Source organism: Sceloporus occidentalis, unplaced genomic scaffold, assembly GCF_023333645.1.
Source record: "Sceloporus occidentalis isolate IW3139 unplaced genomic scaffold, rSceOcc1.0.p SCAF_62, whole genome shotgun sequence".
NCBI lineage: Eukaryota > Metazoa > Chordata > Lepidosauria > Squamata > Phrynosomatidae > Sceloporus > Sceloporus occidentalis.
The window spans coordinates 2,321,075-2,341,352 of record NW_028317042.1 but is presented as its reverse complement, the minus strand read 5'-3'; the positions used below and the strand labels follow the sequence as shown (position 1 = coordinate 2,341,352).

The 20,278-nt window shown below is 37.4% G+C and overlaps 2 protein-coding genes across 2 annotated transcripts in view; both read right to left on the bottom strand.

Annotated features, from left to right (window-relative positions):
- Window positions 1–10,208, bottom strand: part of LOC149287293 (anoctamin-2-like) — an 81,860-nt gene extending 71,652 nt beyond the window's left edge. Inside the window, exon 1 of the mRNA XM_089493012.1 lies at window positions 9,795–10,208. Coding sequence (XP_089349138.1) covers window positions 9,795–10,208 — 414 coding nt within the window. The remainder of the gene's footprint in view (window positions 1–9,794) is intronic.
- A 9,523-nt stretch (window positions 10,209–19,731) lies between these two features.
- Window positions 19,732–20,278, bottom strand: part of LOC149287292 (von Willebrand factor-like) — a 72,360-nt gene continuing 71,813 nt past the window's right edge. Inside the window, exon 53 of the mRNA XM_089493011.1 lies at window positions 19,732–19,920. Coding sequence (XP_089349137.1) covers window positions 19,732–19,920 — 189 coding nt within the window. The remainder of the gene's footprint in view (window positions 19,921–20,278) is intronic.

Sequence of the window (20,278 nt, the reverse complement as noted above, 5' to 3'; positions counted from 1 at the left end):
AATGACAAATCAAGGCTCCCACAAGGACAGGAAGAAGCCATTTAGTTGGCATGTTAGGCGATCCTCCCGATGGGCTATGAAATGGTTAATATTTCAAAAGTCTCTCTGTTATCCCTGCTACAAACTAACACATTATTTCTATAGTTGTTTTTTTTATTATTCAAATTACCATGCATTTTTAAATGCAGCCCTTCATCTACCATCTGTGCTGTATGGCTTTCCTACGTATCCATCACCCTCTCTGTGTGGAGTTGTTACAAATAAGTACTGAACGTCCGTAGCAACTCTGTTCTATATTTACGGTAACCCCTTCATTCTGATCTGCGGAAACGAGCCGCGCGCGCTGTACTCAAATGAATATAGATATTTCGATAACATTTAATTGCACAATGAACATTCATATGCTGACAAGGAGCTGACTGTCAGCAGCTACAAATCCATTCCTTATGTTTTTATGAAAATTCCCCAAAAAGCTCGCTGTCTCACTACTTTCACATAAAACAAAATATTTCTATAAAGATCAAAATCGTTACAACTCCATTATTTTCAACTCATTAAAAAAAATGACAGAGATTTTTTGAGACATTATTTTACAGAACAACCATGGGAGTTAAAGTGTACCAGAACGAATGCCGCACAGTGATAATAAAAATGGCATAAAATTTTAGGATGAAATGTGTGAAATCATATCTGAGATATCTGAGATTGGTTTGATGTGGATAAAATAGCAATAATTTGAATTATCATTTAATTGATCCCCAAGACCTCAGTAATAATAACAATAATAATAATTTAGAGGTGGTCTAATCACCATACCTCACAAGTGTCCCTCTTTAGAAGGACAGTGACTTTTTGGGATCCAAAGCAATGCCTCCCAAGAGTTTTGTTTTTCATGGACAGTCTCGATTTTCGGGCACTGTCTTGCATAACTGCCCCATTATGATAGATCGGGTCATTATTCAGCGAGGATCACTTTTTAACCATAGCCGCAAATTAAGGACGCAGTATTTGAGATATCGGAAACCTCTCTTTTGTATCGTAAACCTCAAAAGCCATGAAATATTAATTTGTTCCTCTTAAAATTTGCGTCTTGGCATATAGTTTATATAGGAAAAGCTAAATAGGTGACAGTATTTATTTACTGAAGAGTGTGAATGTTCATGTTTCAAAGAGGACTGTGAATTATTCAGAGCTTTGTGTTCAACTTTGCCCTAACAAGGTGGTGCTGCAATGTAACTCCGACGCATAGCAAATAAACCTTGGCCGCTTGTCTATTTTTCCTCTAGAAGAAGCAACGCTCACTAATCAAGGCCACATCATTATCCTTATTATATAAATGTACAATAATGAGGGTCATACTAGTATTTTTATCATTTACATTTATTAAAAAAAATACCCCCTCCCACTTTCCTTAAGGGCTTTTTATACTTTGTATCAGAAACACAATGAGACCATTCTAAAGTCTTCTCCTTCACTCATGTTACTACGGTTTGCATCTGTAGGGTACAATACAAAAAGGTCTGAGATTAACTCGGGGCAGACAGCTGGCTAGTAGAATTTCGTATAATACATGCCCACCTAGGACTCATCTCAAATTTTAGCTCACTTGCATCATTACAGAGGAAAAACTCCTCAGTCTGCCTCTGCCACATGGGCAATCCAGAACCGACATGTGAGTCAAATTTTCTATGCGCAATGGAACCAACAACCCCTGATGTATGTTTTGACCATCATGGGCCTCATCAGCGAGGTTGGTATCCCTCTAGGCAAGAGCAAGGAGGTCCATGTTGGGACTCACATTTCCACTGTGGGTGGCCCCAAGAGACTCCCTAGTGTCTAGAGCAGGGGTTCTCAAACTGCGGCCCTCCAGCTGCTGCAGGACTACATCTCCCATAATGCTCCTTCAGCTAAGGGGCTGGCTGAGGAGTATGGGAGATGTAGTCCTGCAGCAGCTGGAGGGCCGCAGTTTGAGAACCCCTGGTCTAGAGGGATAGCAACCAGACCCCACTGACGAGACCCATGAAGGACGAAACTTATGTCTGGGATTTTTCTCTTGTCCTTCCCATTTCAGTTCTGTACTGCCCCTGTGGAAGGGTCAAACTGATATATTGAAAGACACTTTTCTTCTGTAATGGCACAAAATAACTAACACTTGAGTTGCTCCTGAGCATCGTTGCACAGTAGGACAGGCTATTAAATGGCTGTCCATCCTTGAGGAGTTAATCTCGAAGCTGTTTTGTATGGCATAGACAGGGTACCACTTGATTAGTGAAGCCATGTGCTCTACTGGAGTGTGTGAGTGAGTACATGCACAGTTAACCAGCAGTCCTGACTCACCAGAGTCACATGCCGAACCTGTGAAAATTAGGAGACAACCAAACATAAGAATATCTCCTCTTTTTTTGTAGAGGCATTGAACAAAAGTTTGTTTTTTCCCCATATCCCTGAATAAAAGGGGTTCATGACTGCCTCTTTACATATCTGACCACCAGAAGGTGTTTGCGACGTGATTCCAAAATAAAAACTGATATATTCTAACAATCTAGGTTTTCTGCATTTAGGCCAGATCTATTAAAACATACCGAAATATCCTAAATTGAACAAAACAGTGTAATCTTGCTTTTGATTCAGTCTCTTTCGGCACTCTGAAGCCCATTGGAGGTTTAGCGTTAGCACTGAAATCAGGAGCCAGAAAGGAAAAAATACATGAAAAATATAAAAAAAATAGAAAAGAAATAGAAAGATGAAGAAAGGCATTGTGATTAGTGATACTTGATATAAGTCCTTAGCTAGACTAAAGCACACTGTCGTAAAGGGGAATATAAATGGAACTCTATCTGGTTTCAAAAAGCATTTTACATCGTTGGACACTACCTAAATATCTTTATTAATCCACATGGATTAGAGCATTTATGGTGCTCTTTGCCACCGACCCTCCACCTATTTGTCCAGGCTTGACAGGGGTAAAGAAATGACACCTTACTCGTTTCACGCCTAATGGTCTATAGTGATCTATAACACAACACATGGACTACCCCTCTCGAGACCTGACTCCCTAAACCTAGGACTTTGTAGGCCTAGGCCACAATATGCCACTCATCCTCACCGATCTTAGTAGGATAAATAAATATTACTTTGTAAGGAAAAACCAGAAGCCATATTCCCCGAATAGCAGACAAATAATTTCTTTGGTAAAATGCTTACATGTCCAGAAGCATTTACAAAACAGAGTGTAATTCTGCCTAACATAAGAAAGCATAAGGAAAGCAGAAAGCGTTGAAGTCATCATCGAGAATAGCTAAGACTTGCTAAATGGTTCTTCTGCTAACCTAATGATGTACTGTGACAGAAAAGCCCTCAAAACCAAGATGGAAGTTGGGAAGGCAAAGTTTTGAGAACTTGAGCACCATATGCTATGGAATTTGGCAAAATAACAAATAATTGGAACACTCAGCCTGATGGATGCTTCACTAGAGGTTCCACCTGACAAAGCCACTGTTTAGCCAGCGAAAAATACCTCAGAATAGAACAAATAGCTATCCTGTAACTAATTGCATATTGATTATGCCAGCAATGTTTTATGTTAAGCAATTCTAGGTAGGCAGATAATATCAGGAGAGGAACATAAAAAGTATGTTGGAACATAAAGCTCTCAAACTGCAATATCGGTGAAGACCAGCTGTCTAAGTGCAGCGTTTCTAGATACTTTCACGTTTAAAACAGGGATATGCTTTTATTGATATGGATGAAATCTGAACAAGTTTGAACATCACGGCACCCTTAAACTCTGTAGCAGAGTGGCCCTCTGTTTTCAATCACTAGTGTTATTATTGCTTTACTCAAAGTCGATACCATTTTTTCAGCCAACGCAATAAAAGCTGTAAAGCCTCCATCTGAATAAGAGACCTCTGAGGTCCTGAAAGCTTATGTAACTTTACATAGTTTTCTATATTGGCCAAATCAAGTATCAGCTTTGACTAAAGACTCCATCTTCTCTTGGGCTAATGCAGCTATAGCTATGTTCCTTATGGTGGCCTCTGTATATATTGAGATACCTTAAATAGAATGTTCCAATCTTCTAAAAGGAATGTTAGACATAGCCAGACTTTGATAAGATTTAACGGTTTAAATATACATTTTTTGTCTAAAAATTTCACATTGTCAAATGTGCGATTCATAAGCAACAAATCACCAAAGATATGGTTTTTTTGATCACAGAGGAACAAATAACAGGTCTGAAAATAATGAATTCAAGGCAATCACAGAAGGTTTCTATCCGAAGTCCATCTGTAAATGCCACAGGTTAAATGTGTTGGGTGATGGAGTCTCTTGGACTTTAAGATAGATGCGTTGGCTTTCAAGCCAAATACGATTACTGAATGTCCATGATAGCTATGATTTACGGTCTCCTGAACCTCTTAGCTATACAGATATAATGTTTAAAAACAGAACCCGAGACAAGAATTCTATCAGGTTACCGACATTTTTATGCGTTGCCAACTGAGAAACTGATACATTAATTGCCCGGTTTCTTGTTTCCAGTAAATGCACATTTCTTTGAGTGTCCACTATACCGAATAAAATAAACTCAAGATCGTTCGTCAAGCGGACAATGTGGTTCATGATGTGTTATCCTCTACAGTCATGTGACCCATGCAAAATCTCACATATTAAACTGGTTATTATTTCACCGATAACAAGTATTAAGTAGCGCCTTCAATAATATATTATCTTTTATTTACACAGCACCAGAAATGTACGCAGCCTTTCTTACACACCTTCTAAAGGTTATGGCAATAGTAGAATGACATTAGATCAACAGGGCTGTGCTCGGCACTTTAAGGCTGGTGGCCGGCTAATGACATCATTGAACATGTGTTTTTTTTTAAAGATGGTGTTTTTCAACTTAGGCAAAACTTTATCTGTAGTCTCCAGTGTGTTAGACAAAAAAAACTTTAGCAGATCTATCATTTTCCCATTTGTTGCTAAGCTTAAATAATTTTACATGATTAAAACATTTTTTTGTAAGTTGTGTTCAAACAGTGCTAGAAATGATATTGATAATGATGCGTTTAGTTATGAATGTGTTAAATTTGGTACTAGGGGAAATTGGATATACTCCTTTTTAAATGTGATATACCGTATTTATCGGCGTATAACACGCACTGGTGTATAACACGCACCGCCATTTTAACAAGGAAATTTGAGTAAAAATAAATAAATTGAAAATAAATGACTTGGAAGCTCTGAACTTAATGTTGGAATAATATTTATTACATTATAACATTTATTAGTATTATTATTAATTAATTAATTATTATATCTTTGAACAAAATAACGTAATCAGAATCACTGCTATCTGGGAAACCACACACACTCAGACACACAAACACTAAGACACACACTCAGAGACACACACTAAGACACACACACACTCAGACACACACTCAGATACACACACACTAAGACACACACTCAGAGACACACACTAAGACACACACACACTCAGACACACACACTCAGACACACACACACTAAGACACACACTCAGAGACACACACACAAACACATTAATTTTATATATTACTACCTATCGTTTGGGAGATCTGGTATGGGTCCTCTTTATCTTCCAGCATTTTATTTTTTGTGCTGATGCCGGGGCCGGAGAGGGCGCACGAGAGAGCCGTGCAGGGGAAGATTGTGCAGCTCTAGGATTTATCGGCGTATAACACGCAGGTAGGGTTTCAACTTCATATTTTAGTTAAAAAAAAGTGCGATAATACGGTACCTATAACAGCCAGCGCTCATAACAAATACAGGTAACCATTATAAAGTAATTCTCCATTAAATACAACATAAATGTAACATAATTGTTTTTTTTAAATGTACTGTTTCTTTTAAAGCATGCAGCTACAAATCCCGCAGGGACTAATTTAACAAATTCAACTCTTTTGAAGTGAAAGTTTGCGTACCAGGCCAAACAAAGCCATTTACAAAGCTGCACTTATGAGGTACCGTTTATGTAATTGAATCTTTAATTCCATTTTGCCTTTAGGGGAGGGCTGGCACTTTCTGCCCCGAGGGCAGGTAAAAGAAAGTGGTCCAGTCTGCCCCTTCGCCCCCTCCAGTAACTAATATACAGATTGGCACACATACTTATACACTTTTGCACTAACGTAATTAAACACACACATACACACCAATGTACTCATGTAAACACACCACACACACATTCACACTCATGCTAACACACACTCCCTCTAACACAAGCTTACACACTCATGGTAACACACACACACACACTAACATAAATATATACTCCTTTCTTCCCAAATCAACTCATGTTAATATACATGTATACAAATACGCTCATGCTAACACATACACTTACGCATTTGCACTCATGCTAACACACATACACACTCACTTTCAATTCAGAATACCTTTATGCTTATACCATGCATGTTTAAATTCCCTGACTGTATTAGCCTCTACCTCCTCTGATCCATACTCTCAGTAAAGTAAACTTTCCTTAGCATTTTCTATCACATGTCCTCTCTTTCTTCTTTCCTCCAAGCTATATTTTATAATAATGTTGTACTAGTCCTTGGTAATTTTTTTGCACAATTTTGTACCATTTGGGGTTCTATTAATAAGGTTCAATTCTTGAGTAAATGTATAAATAGACAAGCTGAGCTGCAAAGATTCGTCCTCTTGCTCAGGAATTAGGATGTCCCTGCCACTGCAACAAAGTCAGGACGTACCTGTACGTCCTAATAGACTTCTTGGCACAAGTTTTAGGGACGTACGGGTACGTCCTCTGGGTACTGAAAGTTTTAAAGTTTGTGCATTATTTGTTTAACATACTAAAGAGCGAAATAATGCTTTAACTAAATGGAACAGCACTTTCAGGAGAACAAGACTGTTATAAAATGTAAAGCCATAAATACAAAAAAAAATCAAAGGCAAGACCATATTGGCTCAAATACTAAACTTTTCAAACTGAAAGCAACCACCCTTCCAAAAAATAGTAAAATGGTTCTTTATAATTACTCCTGCTTAAAGTAGATAACAGCGTGAAATTATAATTTTCCGAATTAACGGTAGTTTTTAATGTTGTTCTGTTGAATAAGTCTGAACATTGTATACTACTTAAAATTAATTATTAAATATTAATATACATAAATGCCATCATTCTGAATACCAGGGGTAATTAATAGTATTAATTAGTAATTAGCAATATACGTACTAAAATCAAATGTGCCATTCTTCATTCAAAAATTGGGACTGAGCTCAAACATGTCCCTGCTTTTATATTTTTATGCTGTATTTAGAGTATTGGCTTTCCTATCATGCTGTTTTCATGATAGGAAAAGTCCATTTTGACTTTTTCAAATAGACCTGTTTGGAGTTTATTCACTAAGCTGGAAGTCTGCAGGAGAGCTGACCATTTCATTAAACATACTGTGAAACACTCTGGTTTGTGCAAGAGGATAAAGATATTACAGCTGATTATTAGCCACCCACTCCCTGACACATGGCCAACCTGGGGATGACTTTAAGGCCAGGGGCCACAAATTTATGTAAATGAGGCTGTATCTTGCCAGCGGGCACACACACTGCAGGGTAGCACATCGGGTACGTATGGGGTGCTATCTGCCGGAGCATACGTCATATGTCAGGTGGGCCAGATAGCAAGTCCAGACCTGCCCTACTTTGTCCCACCACACCAAAGCAGGGAGAAATGCACCTCTCCAATTGGAGAGGACTGGCAATGAGGTCATGGGATCAATGGTCCCCTAGGCGGCCCTGTTTTAAACATTTTGGGCTACTAATTCAACTCAACGTGTGTTTTACTGCAATTCTGCATATAAACATCTGACATAATAAGGAAGGTAGGTAGTGAATACAAACCCTGACTGTATCTTTATTTGCTTCTTTTATGATTTTGTATTTAGTCCTTCCTTGTATTTAATATGTCATAGAATCAACAATTTAGTATATACAGTCTTTAGTAAAATTAACATTTTTGACAGAGATACTTGAAAGTAAGGGCGCATTCCGTGTATATCATACATATGAGTCATTTAAAAAAATCCAACCATGTAAATAATATTTAAAGGGAAAAAATGACAAATCTCCAAAGAGTTAGCAGATGGCTATAAGCCTGGCTTAGAGCAGGTAAAGGTAGACACCATTAGCTTTTGGATTAATTAGACCGATGTCAACAACTTTGGCAAATAATAGAACTGAGCAAGAGCTTCATCATTAATTTTAAAGATTACGCTGTTTAGTATCAATGAACTTAATGAGAATCAGACATCGTGATACTGAACGGATGAATAAAGAACAGGTAATGGAAGTAAATCAGTTAGTAAGAAAAAGAGGGATTTTTACAAGCAAAGAAAAATTCTCTCTTATAAATTACAAAGAATATCTTTCTTTTTATAATGTGAGAGTTTGCCTTTACGCTGTATTGAAAATTATAACAGCTAATCAGAAATATGAACGTTCTAAGTCGGTTTTAATTCTTATTTATGAATCCAGAACATATTGTTCATAATATAGACAGATGCAATATATTTGTTTGATGTCATCGACCAAATTCGAGACACTTCAAATGTTATAGTGAATGATACAAAAAGGCATTAGTGTTGACCCTGAAGCCTTTCCTAAACTTTAACCCCTTAATGACAAAATGCATTGTTTAGGGTTTAGGGACTGCCCATTGTCCTTAAGGGGTTAAATTCTCTTACTGTATTATCTTCTACCACTTCTGATGAGAGGCTGTTCTATTTATCTACTACCCCCTCAGTAAAGTAAAATGTCCTTACATTACATCTAAACTTTTGATCTTCTAGTTTTAGATTATGACCTTATATTCTAACCTTTCTGCTCTTTTTAAATAAACCTCCCTCCTGTACTTTTTTAGTCTTATCTCCTCTCTTTCTTCTTTCCTCCAAGCCGTACATGCTGAGCTCCTTTAGTCTTTCCTGATCATTTTTATCCAGAAAACCATTCGCCATATTGGTAGCCCTCCCTTGAACTCGCTCTAAAATGCTCGCCAAGTACTTTTAATTCAACTAATAACATTACCGTGAAATTAAGATGGTTACTGCAAGGCCCCCTTGTCCCTGTCAGATATAACAAAGAGTTTCTTGTGTCGCAGAGAGTTTTTTCCTAAATCATATCTCATAATTTTGGAAGATGCAGTCGAGCAAATATTGGAGCCATACATCTTGGTCTCCTCTGCTAATAAAGGAAGTTTAAATGTACACTTTTAAACTAGAGATAATGCGTGACTTCGACATTGATCACAAACTTGCAAACCACAGAAGTTTTCTTTTGCAAAACAAACTAATCAAACACGGCAGAGACAGGGTATCTATTATCCTGCCAATTTTTGTTCTGTGGAGACTTCAAATCCCATGGAAATTGATACTCTCCAGAATGGTATAAAGCTTTCCCCCTGGAGACTATTTCTTGCCAACTTCTCATCACTCATAAATCCCTCCGCTTATGTCTACAAACATAACCCAAACTAAGGCACAGCTTGAGTCCCATCAGTTGGGATGCCCCTTAATTAAAAATATGTTGTGTTAAAATGTAAAACGCTTCGAGATGTTCCACTGTAATCCACTAATCTTGCGTTGTCTCACAATGAAACCGCTCATAAACATTAAAATTACTCTTCTCAGTAAGTCTGATGGTTATAGTCTGATGATAATGGAAATTACATATCACCAATGAGTCATTCATCAAGAAAACATGGAATATATTTCTGAAAGACTAACCTCAGGGTCTTTTTCCAACTCCAAACCAGCTTCGATAAGGTTGTGTTCAAATTCATCCCTCTGACACCTTTTCTCTTCTTCAAGAGCGTCCTGGTGGCTCATCTCCACCACTATGACCTCCTGCGGATGACACGACTGATTTCCATTACCGTTACCAGAGGGTGGGTGATCTTGGTCCGGTGGCTTTTGATGACTCTGGTCTTTCAGTTTCTGGTGTTGGTGCTGTAATTCTCCTGGCAGGGGTAGCTCAGGCGGTGATTTCCCTATTTCCTCTGGAGTGACTGAATTTCCATTGGAAATAATAACTGCTGGTGGTCTGTGAGCTTCAGGAGATCCATTTTGTTGGGAAGAGCGGTGTCGATAATGATAGGCGAGTACATAGTCCACCTTCCTCTTACCATCCCCAAAATGCATAGCAGTCTGCTTGATGGCCTGGTTTCCATCCACATAATTGTTAATAACCTGCAATGCGTGTGAAGCAATGAGTGAGTCCCAGGGGAGTAGAAGACACAAACATAAAATTCATCCAGAATATTACCTGGGTAACATTAGCACAAGCCAATAAACAAACATTACAAAAAAATCTAAACTATTATCTTGATAACAATATGGGCTGCAATAGAAGAGGACACACTAGAAAACGTAGAATATACTATAGGAAATTAAAGACCATTTAGAGAGATATGGTGAGGCTGTATTTGGATCTTAAAGTAACAATTATAAAACATATTATAATTTATAAGTATTGTTGAATTAAACTGGAAAACCAACCCAATAACTTTGTATTGTGCACATTGGTGTGCTACTAGATTATTGTCAAACTGAAGGTCCATTGGCCTTCATGTGACCCTTAAGAGGTGTCCTATGGCCACCAACCTGCCAGGAAAATCCATAGGAACATTTGCATCGTGTCAAAAACAGAAGTTAGACAATGCTGTCCAAGACTGTCAAGTAGATAAAAAAAACAGGTTCCAAGCATATGTTACTAAACCCAGTAAGATTAGCTGGTACTTGATAACAGCTTATAAACAAAAATGGATAAAAAGGTTAAATTTACCATTGAACATAACAATTCTATTGATGTTGTCAACAATAATTAATTATGTAAAACATTTAGGTTAAAACACCATTTATATTAGAATGTTCTTAAATTGCTATGTGTGGATTGATAAACTTAGCATGTAATGTGATCTGACTAGCTGTGGACACTTCTACATGTCATCCTTTTACTTACTGGAAGCCCTTGCAGATTCCCTTGGTCCATTTTTGAAATTCAATATAAAAGTATCCCCTCCCACCCTCGTAAAAGAAAGAATGGCCAAAACAAATCAACGAGGAGCTTGGCGGATGTCATCCTCTTGGCTTTGAAAGACATAGGACCCTTGAAACAGAATCCATTGCGATGCGAAACAAGATCCCTTTTCGTTTCAGGTATTGTTATGGACGATGGCGACAGTAAATGCCCAGGTTTCAGGTAGGATGAGTTGTATAACCGATCAGTGGAACATCCTTTCCTGTTTATCACTTGAAGGTAAATCTGGGCGCTGTTCTGTCATTACCTTGGCACCTAATCTTCCCAGCAAAAGAGGTCTCCATAGAAACATTAAGAACATGAAGCAACTGGATTCTCAGGGGACTATAGGGAGGGAGTAAAGTACCTCTTACCTTGAAAGTAATTATTGTGTTAGAGAAACATGGCACCTAACTATTTACCTGATTCGTAAGCCTACATTCAAACAAAACAGGAGAAATTTAAGTCAATAATACACGCAAAGAAGGTTGACATCAAAGCTTCAGTAATTGCAACACATCTGCCGTTCTCCGGCGCTAATTTATTTCTGGGTAATTCATCTGGAAACATAACACCTGAAATGTTATGAGATTTCTATTGTGATGGACCACAGAGAGTTGAGGAGAGGAAAAAGTGGTGAAAGCTGGGTTTTAGACTTGAATTTATTTTTTTCTACCTTCCCTTTAGGGATTTGTACATTTTCCTTTTGATAAGAGCTTGCGTGCATTGTGCCTGTGTGCAAATATTCTCCCCATAGCTGCCGACAGCCCTGAGGAGCCAGGGAATTTGTGGAAACCAGACCGGACTTTAGTCACACTTTGTGGTTGTCGTAGAATATAACTTATTCACTGGGGGATTCTTTTGCATGCGCAGTACCCAAACTGGACTGTGCCTATTAGACCTTTCCATTGGTTGCTATGGTGGTAAAGCAAACTTTGCACAGCAAACAGTTTTAGGCATAACACCGTCGCAGGACGACAGCAGTTTACAGTCTTAATGTGATATATTTGTCTATATTAGGATTTAGGTGAATCTTGTGGCTTACAGTGTGCCGTCTACCAAAATAAATGACAGACTTCAGTGAATAAAACTTTATGCAGGCTTTGACACACTGAACACGGTAAACTTTATATATAAATACATGTTCTGAACCAAGCTACACACTATGATCCTGCTTCAAACTCTACATAATGCTACTCACGGAAGCTCACAATATGCGCCATTTCTTTCAACAATCCAACTTTATTAATATATCGTTAACCGCATTCTAGAATCACCCTAAATGAGTGCAAACTTGAATTCCAAGACTCACCAAATAGACAATACGCAAATGCAAGAATACAATAAAATCTTGCTTTCGTGTAAGATACATCCTCACAGAAACAACCAAAGGGATGAGGGGGTGCTGGACCATCCTGAGCGTGGGACTTTGGGCTAGTGGGCTGTATTGAATTATATAAAGGATAGCCCTGGATGAAGGTTTGCCGAGGGGAAGCATGTGTCCCAAATTTCCTATTTAAAGTCTGATAGGTGTTCCTTTCTGGTTCCTAGAGTGAAAAGGGCACCAAAAGGGACCAAAATCACTTTTTTTTTTATACATAACCCTATAAGTATTTGTAGCTAGAAGTTGATGTCAACCAACGTCACTTACTGAGTTATTACGTCCGTCAAGGCAACAGGAAGAATCAAACGCCCCGTTGATGTTTCCTTGATGGGGATACGGGGTGGGGAGATACTGGGTGACTGTGAGATATTTTGATTTCTGTGCGGTACATGCACCTCCTGTTGTTGTCCTTTGCTGTTGTCCATTTTGCACTTGAGGGATATCTGAAATCAAATACAATAGTATTGTTATTAAAATATAATGAAGTTATAATTTTGATATTATTTTGTATTACTTCTGTGACTTATCTTATCACTTTAACCAGTGCTTTAACTGGTATACTCCCTTACCAGAGAAAAGTTTGCATATATATATTATTATTATTTATTGTTTTATATAGCGCCATCAAATTCCGTAGAGCTGTACAATGGGTAGACGGGACATAACAAGTAGTATGTAACAAATTGACTTACAGAGACCACAGGTGAGGAGGGTCCTGCTCAAAACGAGCCTACAATCTAGAGGATATAGAAGTTCTTCTCTGAGGTATTGACCATGCTTGCCCCCTCGTTAAACACACCCTTCAATTATACCTTATTGTATTATCCTCAGCTGTGGGTGAATGTGTCCACAGTGGGAACCATCAAACTTATCTGCACCGTGATACTTATAACAATATTCTTTACATTGAAAAACTTAACAATCATACTGTATGTGTCATGAATATTGTGAATATGAAATAAACTCATATGGAGACTTAAACCATTGTCTTCGTCCAATTGTCCATATAAAACCACTTTCTTAACCATAATACCAACCAGTCATGTATTTGGAACCAACTTAAAACCAAATGACTAGCATAGGTGTATACACTGTATCCCTACTACAACGGCTGTCATCCAGAAGCACGGCAGCCAAATAACCCAAGGAGGGCCCTGCACTGACGCCTCAGGCTTGGGTCCAACCACACCTGTGGTTGGTCACCACTTACATCATATTAGCATCATAAAGCAAAACACTAGACATACCAAAACCTTGGGGAAGGGAAAGCTACCCAGATAAATGTTCAGAAAGGCCAGGCTCCCACAACCCACCTCTATAAACCCTGTCTGAGGAAGCCATTTGCCCACACATGACCCTATTTCGAGATCCTGTGTTTACTTCACCTGGACATGCCACAGTGAGGACGGAGGCTTGTGCTCCCCATCATCATGTGGCCCCTCCATTAAATTTTTCTCACTTTGGGGCTATTCTGGAATACACTACTACAAAGGTTGATTATAACATTGTGTACCCATCAATAAGAAGTTGCAACCAGACTTAAGTCTGAGGTTTTGACAGGGCTTTATCTGAACATGAATGTAATTATCTTAATAATCAAGTTTTAATTTTAGATCATTTCCAATTCTAATGATCTGAATTTATATACAAAAGCAACAGCTAGAACAGGACACCTAATGATGTCTACATGTTTTCTATGATATAAATGATTTTTGTTTTAAAAGGTTAGAGCAATAATCTTTAGTATAATCAACTACTTTAGTTGGGACCTCCATACTTAATAATTATATCTCCACTACACTGTGCTATGGCATCTTCTGGTTCTCTGTAAATGGCAATAATAGTAAGATAAATACTAATACTCAAAAAGTGCTCAATTAGAACACAGTGAGGTGACGTGAGCTTGAGTCTAAAGTTTGGCTTGACCCAGCTCTTCATTAGAAGTGGAGAACACACCAGAACAACTCAGAAGTTTTTTTTCTTCTTTTGACTTTGGATGAGTTGCCATTATTTTTCAGGGCTCTGTACTTCTATGTTGGCTACCTAGAATTTTAATAATGGCATAACCAAGTTAATCGAGTGTCAGTAAGAAACTATAATTAATATCTGGCCACCAACTTAAACCTTTGGCCAACCACAAATGATTACGGTGCAAGACTATGTAGGCTACAGTTGAGAAGCCGTGGCATAGTAGGTTGAAATGGCAGTGCCACATCAAGTGCCACAATGACATGTATCCTCACTGTAGGGGTCCTATATTGTAATTTGAGTGTAATGGTACATGGCTGGAGAATATTGATTTGGAGTGGAGTGTTATACCAGCTTTGGGTTCATCTCAGCCAAGCTTCAGCAGAACTTGGCCACAAAATTCTGTCTCTTCAACAAACAGATCCATGCCACATGATGGGTTCAGTAAAGTTTGACATTAAGAAGGACTAAACTCAGTAGGAACTGCGGGAAATGTCATTCCAGTGAGTTCTATCCAAATTATCTGAATTCAGTTTTCCCAATAAACATAACCTATACAGTAGTTTACACGAATATCTACTTGGGTTGATAAATCAACCATGGGTTTTATCTTAGATGTAAAGCAATACTTAAAAATAAGTTGAGTGGTCAAAATACAAATATAATGTAATATATTATAAATATTTGTTACTTAGACAGTAGCATCAGATTTAATTTTAAAATGATCCAAAAAAAATGATTAGTGGAACATGTTTCTCTTCACATAGTATTATATATTTTATAAATATTTTATACATATATTATTTTGGCTTAGTTTACTTTACAAATGTATTTTGTAATAATACATATAAATATTACCCCTTTAATCTTACTGTCAGTGAAAACGTATATTGCTATCTGAATAGTAACGCTAACATCTTTCCTCCAAGACCTGACATCAGTAGATGCTAACAAGAACATTATCCCCCACTGCTTTGTGAACATAGCAACAATTATCCAAGTACATTAATTATGAAAGAAACTCGCTTTGATAAACCACCTGCTAGAGAAAACCCTGTATACCTAAACATATACCGTGTTAGTACATAAAAATTACTTTAAAAAAATTCAAATCCTGCATTTGAAACCCAACTTGTCTTTTTCATCATGAATAATAACAAATCATTTTTTTCTGTTTCAAAGAAATGCTTATGGATAAATTCCTCTGCCTTGTTGGAATGTAATACGGCAGCAGTCTCTATTCATAATTATCAATGTACCATGTTAGCTGTAACAAAGCAGAGATTATATTGTGTTAAATATAACTGTAGTCAGTCATTGACCTCGGCACCAGCCTTACTAAGACCCTTGATTCAAGAAAATATCATAAGAGCTGTGCGTAATTTAAAGGCGATAAATATCTGAGATCACTCAACAAGTTACGGACTCACATAAGACACTTGAGATGCAGCAGTCTTGACTTATTGCAGTAAATTAGTCTTTGTTTGTGTTGTTTCTTTGTACTTGCTACACAATTCCACTAAGGAAGAACACATCAATGAACGGTTACTGTATTGTTTCAAAAATTCCGGTCCCTCAACCCTATATATCTCCAGGAAAAACAAGAATCAATAAAGTCAGAATGATAAACTCACCGGTTAGCTGCGCAGGGGGAGCTTCCATATTGCAGACAGGGATTTGCTTGCAGGCTGTTGAGACTGTGCTAATAGGATGATGAGGTTGTGCTGCCACAGTGTACAATCTGCTTCTGCTTCGAACCTGTCTTAATTTGCGAATGGTGGTGGCTGCTAATTCCATCCCAGCGTGAATCCAGTGAGTGGAACTAATTAACCAGACCTTCTGGCAATGTAATCAACGGGATGGAATAATAACAAAAATATTCATTCAAAAAAATCAATGAATTTTTTTTTTTAACAACAGTTAACAGTTAAAAAAAAAAAATCAGAATGTATATAATAGTCAATTTTCCAATGGCTCAGCCATAAAAGAAAATCAAGACATTTTCTGTAGGTCAAACATCACCTTTGAAGCCATCTCATCTGTCAAAATATACAAAAGAGGAATGAAACCGAAAAATTCCATAGATGAGAAATCCAATAACCAAGTAAGATTTTGTTGTACTGGCTGAAAGCTTGAGTATTGTTAAACAGCGAACAATGTTCTTTGTTAAGACACAGGAACTCTTCTGAAATACTGTATGGGGAGTTAAGCTTTTTATAGGTCTGGTTTTTTTTTTTAATCTCGAGTTACACTTGCTATACGAAGACGCATTCTGGCAATATTAAATATTAAAAGGCTTACCTTGTTATCACCTGCTTGTTAGAAACTGTTAGGGCAATATTAATCTTACAACATGCTAAATGAATATATTAAAATCTGTTCACTTATTCTTAAAAGTATTAATTAATTTGTCAATTTACATATTAGAAAAACACCTTCTTTTCTAGTGTCTTGTAGAAAGTCGCTTTAATCCAAGCGCTAACATTCCGATTTATCGGTGTTATGGATACGAAGGTGAAGCTATTGGGTTTCAACTATCCTGCAAAATATAGTTATGCTGTTTCAAAAAATATATATCTAGCTCTGAAAACTGGAAATGTGGCATTGCAAACTTCTTTTGTTTTCCTGTGTTTATAGTCCTTGGTCATATTGGCTGAGGGTGTCAGGTCATATTCAGACTCCTTCAGTTGCAGCTATGTTAATCCTGGTGGGACCTGTTCATGGATTTGTGGAGCCAACCACTCGTTTTAGGGTTGGCAGCCGTGAGACATTGTGCTGTTTTTTATCTTTGGTAGGGCTAGAATGTGGGTGATTGAAGGCATGAATCTCACTTGTGGAAATTCCTCCCCTCCATTCTTATGGGACAGACATACAGTCGTATGGAAAAAGTAAGGACACCCACTTTGAATTGTATTGTTTTACGTATCAGGACATAATAACAATCATCTGTTCCTTAGCAGGTCCAAAAATAGCTAAATACAACCTCAGATGAACAACAACACATGACATATTACACTGTGTCATGATTTATTCAACAAAAATAAAGCCGAAATTGAGAAGCCATGTTTGAAAAACACCTTATGATTAAATAGCTTGTAGAGCCACCATTAGCAGCAATAACTTGAAGTAATTGTTTTCTGTATCACTTTATTAGTCTCTCACATGGCTGTAGGAAGAATTTTGGCCAACTCTTTTTTACAGCATTGCTTCAGTTCATTGAGGTTTGCGGGCATTTGTTTTTGCACAGCTCTTTTAAGGTCCTGCCACAGCATTTCAATTGGGTTGAAGTCCAGGCTTTGACTGGCCATTGTAACAACTTGATTCTTTTCTTTTTCATATATTCTGCTGTATATTTGCTGGTGTGCTTGGCATCAATGGCTCAATAATAGCCAATCTTTAGCTGTCAGACAGATGGCCTCACATTTGACTCTAGAATCATTTGGTATACAGGGGAGTTAATGGTCGGCTCAATGACTGCAAGGTTCAAGGGTCCTGCAAATCAAGCCTTAATCATCACCCCCACCACTGTGCTTGACAGTTGGTATGAAGTGTTTGTGCTCATATGCTGTGTTTGGTTTTCACCAAACCTGGGGCTGTGCATTATGCCCAAATATCTCCACTTTGTTGTTCCAGAAGTCTTGTGGTTTATCCAGATGCAATTTTGCACACCCTTACTGCCACGTTCTTTTTAGAGAGAAGAGGCTTCTCTTGACAACCCTTTCAAACAAACCATACTTGTTCAGTCTCTTTCCAATTGCAATGGCATGAACTTTAACATTTAACATGCTAACTCAGGCCTGTAGAGTCTGAGATGTAACTCATTTTTTTGCACGGTGTGACCTTGGGATGAATTTGCTGGCATGTCCACTCATGTGAAGATTGTCAACTGTCTTGAATGTTTTCCACTTCTGAATAATCTTTCTCACTGTAGACTGATAGACTTTAAACTGTTTGGAAATGGCAGAAATACTAACTTCTCTGAGATCATTGCTGATGTCTTTCCTCCTTGGCAGTGTGTTAACACACCTGGATGCTCCAGACTATCAAACTGCTAAATATATTTACATATATATGCTTTCATAGAGGTGGTCACACTTGTTGATGATCAATTAATCAAGAGCATTTGATTAGCAGCACCTGTATGCTACTTAGAATCTTAATTCCTATGGAAGCAGTAAGGGTGTACTTAGTTTTTCACACACGGCTTGTCCATTTTGGCTTTATTTTTGTCATGTAGTGTTGTTCATCTGAGTTTGTATTTAGCTATTTTTTTAGACCTACTAAGGAACAGATGATTGTTATTATGTCCTTATATTTAAAACCATAGAATTCAAAGAGTGTGTACTTTCTTATTTCACACGACTGTAGAGATGGTGATAAGTGAAGAACAAAAGCCTGTCCACCTTTCTTAGGTTTCGTAAATGTTTTGAACCATCTAATAAACAATAGTGAACTTTTTGCCACCGACTTTTCTTTCCTTTTTCCAATATTAATAATAGTAATAAAAATAATAGCAATGTCAAGTAATTGTATTTTTTTTTAAACCCTTGGGTAAAATTCCCTGCCAATCCTAATCAAAGCTGTTTTATTGCCAAAATCATTTCTCATGATGGATGTCTCAAAGTGCACTGACAATTCGAGTCCTTTAAACCTTTGCCGGGCCCTTTATTCTGCATTTAGTTACAAAAGTGTTAAAATTCAGTAGAGTAGAACAGCACATTTAAATTTAGATTTCTTTTTATGCTGTTTTAGTTGTTAAGAAGTTAAAACGATATTGTTAAGTCAAATAATTAAAAGAGAGAGGCTTCTTGCCCAAAAATATTTTCAATGCATACTTCATTCATAGAAAATGTATTTTATTTTTAAATTCATACAAGAAGGAATAGTTTGACAATTTTAAGGAGTACAAATAGACAGATAAAATATATTTTTTCACACATTTCACTAATTCCAGGTTTCCTTCACCTGGTGTGCAATCCATTTGCAAAAATCTTTATTCTTGTAGAATTGACTGTATAGGATGGTAGTTATAAAATCTAAATATGTAAATTACAGTTAAAAATACAGCTATTTTTAAGTAAAAATACAGCTTTTTATAAAATGCAGATGTTATAGTTTACATTTTTTTTAATAGAAATGTCCTTCAATAGTCCAAATCACCTTTAAATACTGCACAGTATATGTTAGTACGTGTAACACATGTCGTCTCTAAAAGGTATTATGAAGGAGCTGTATGTTGTCCTAACTCAAGCTCGAAATCGGTTCTGACATGATTTTATTGCAATTTGAAAGGATTAATTTGTACATTTGTGAGATACACATTCACAATTCTTTGCTTGAAGGACTTCATGTTGAACAATAGTTCCATTGGGACATCTCAGCGACACCTGCAATGATTCTGTCTGGATCGCAGAACAGCAAACACACTGATCTTCCATACTATGCGTTTCGATGGCATAGACTGATTTGCTGGTACATTTGCCCTAGAAAGGGAAAAAATAATATAATTATTATAAGAACTCCTTACTATAAAAATACCATTGACTTTTGAAATTAATGCATATGCATGAGTGTGTTATCTGTGTTAGTATGAGTGTGTGTGTGGGAGCGTGCGCTTAACCTGCCCCTGGGCCACAAGGTGCCAGCCCTCCTATGTCTGAATCCCTCAGAAGTAGCACAAGATATATATGTGCCACAAATAAATGAGCTAAGTGGACAGACATTTAACATTCTGCAAATGCATTACCTTGCTACTCTCTTGCCTTTAGCATTGTATCCGTATCTACTTGTGAAATTGTGGTTGACGTGGATTTACAGGACGAAATAGCATAACGTTTTATA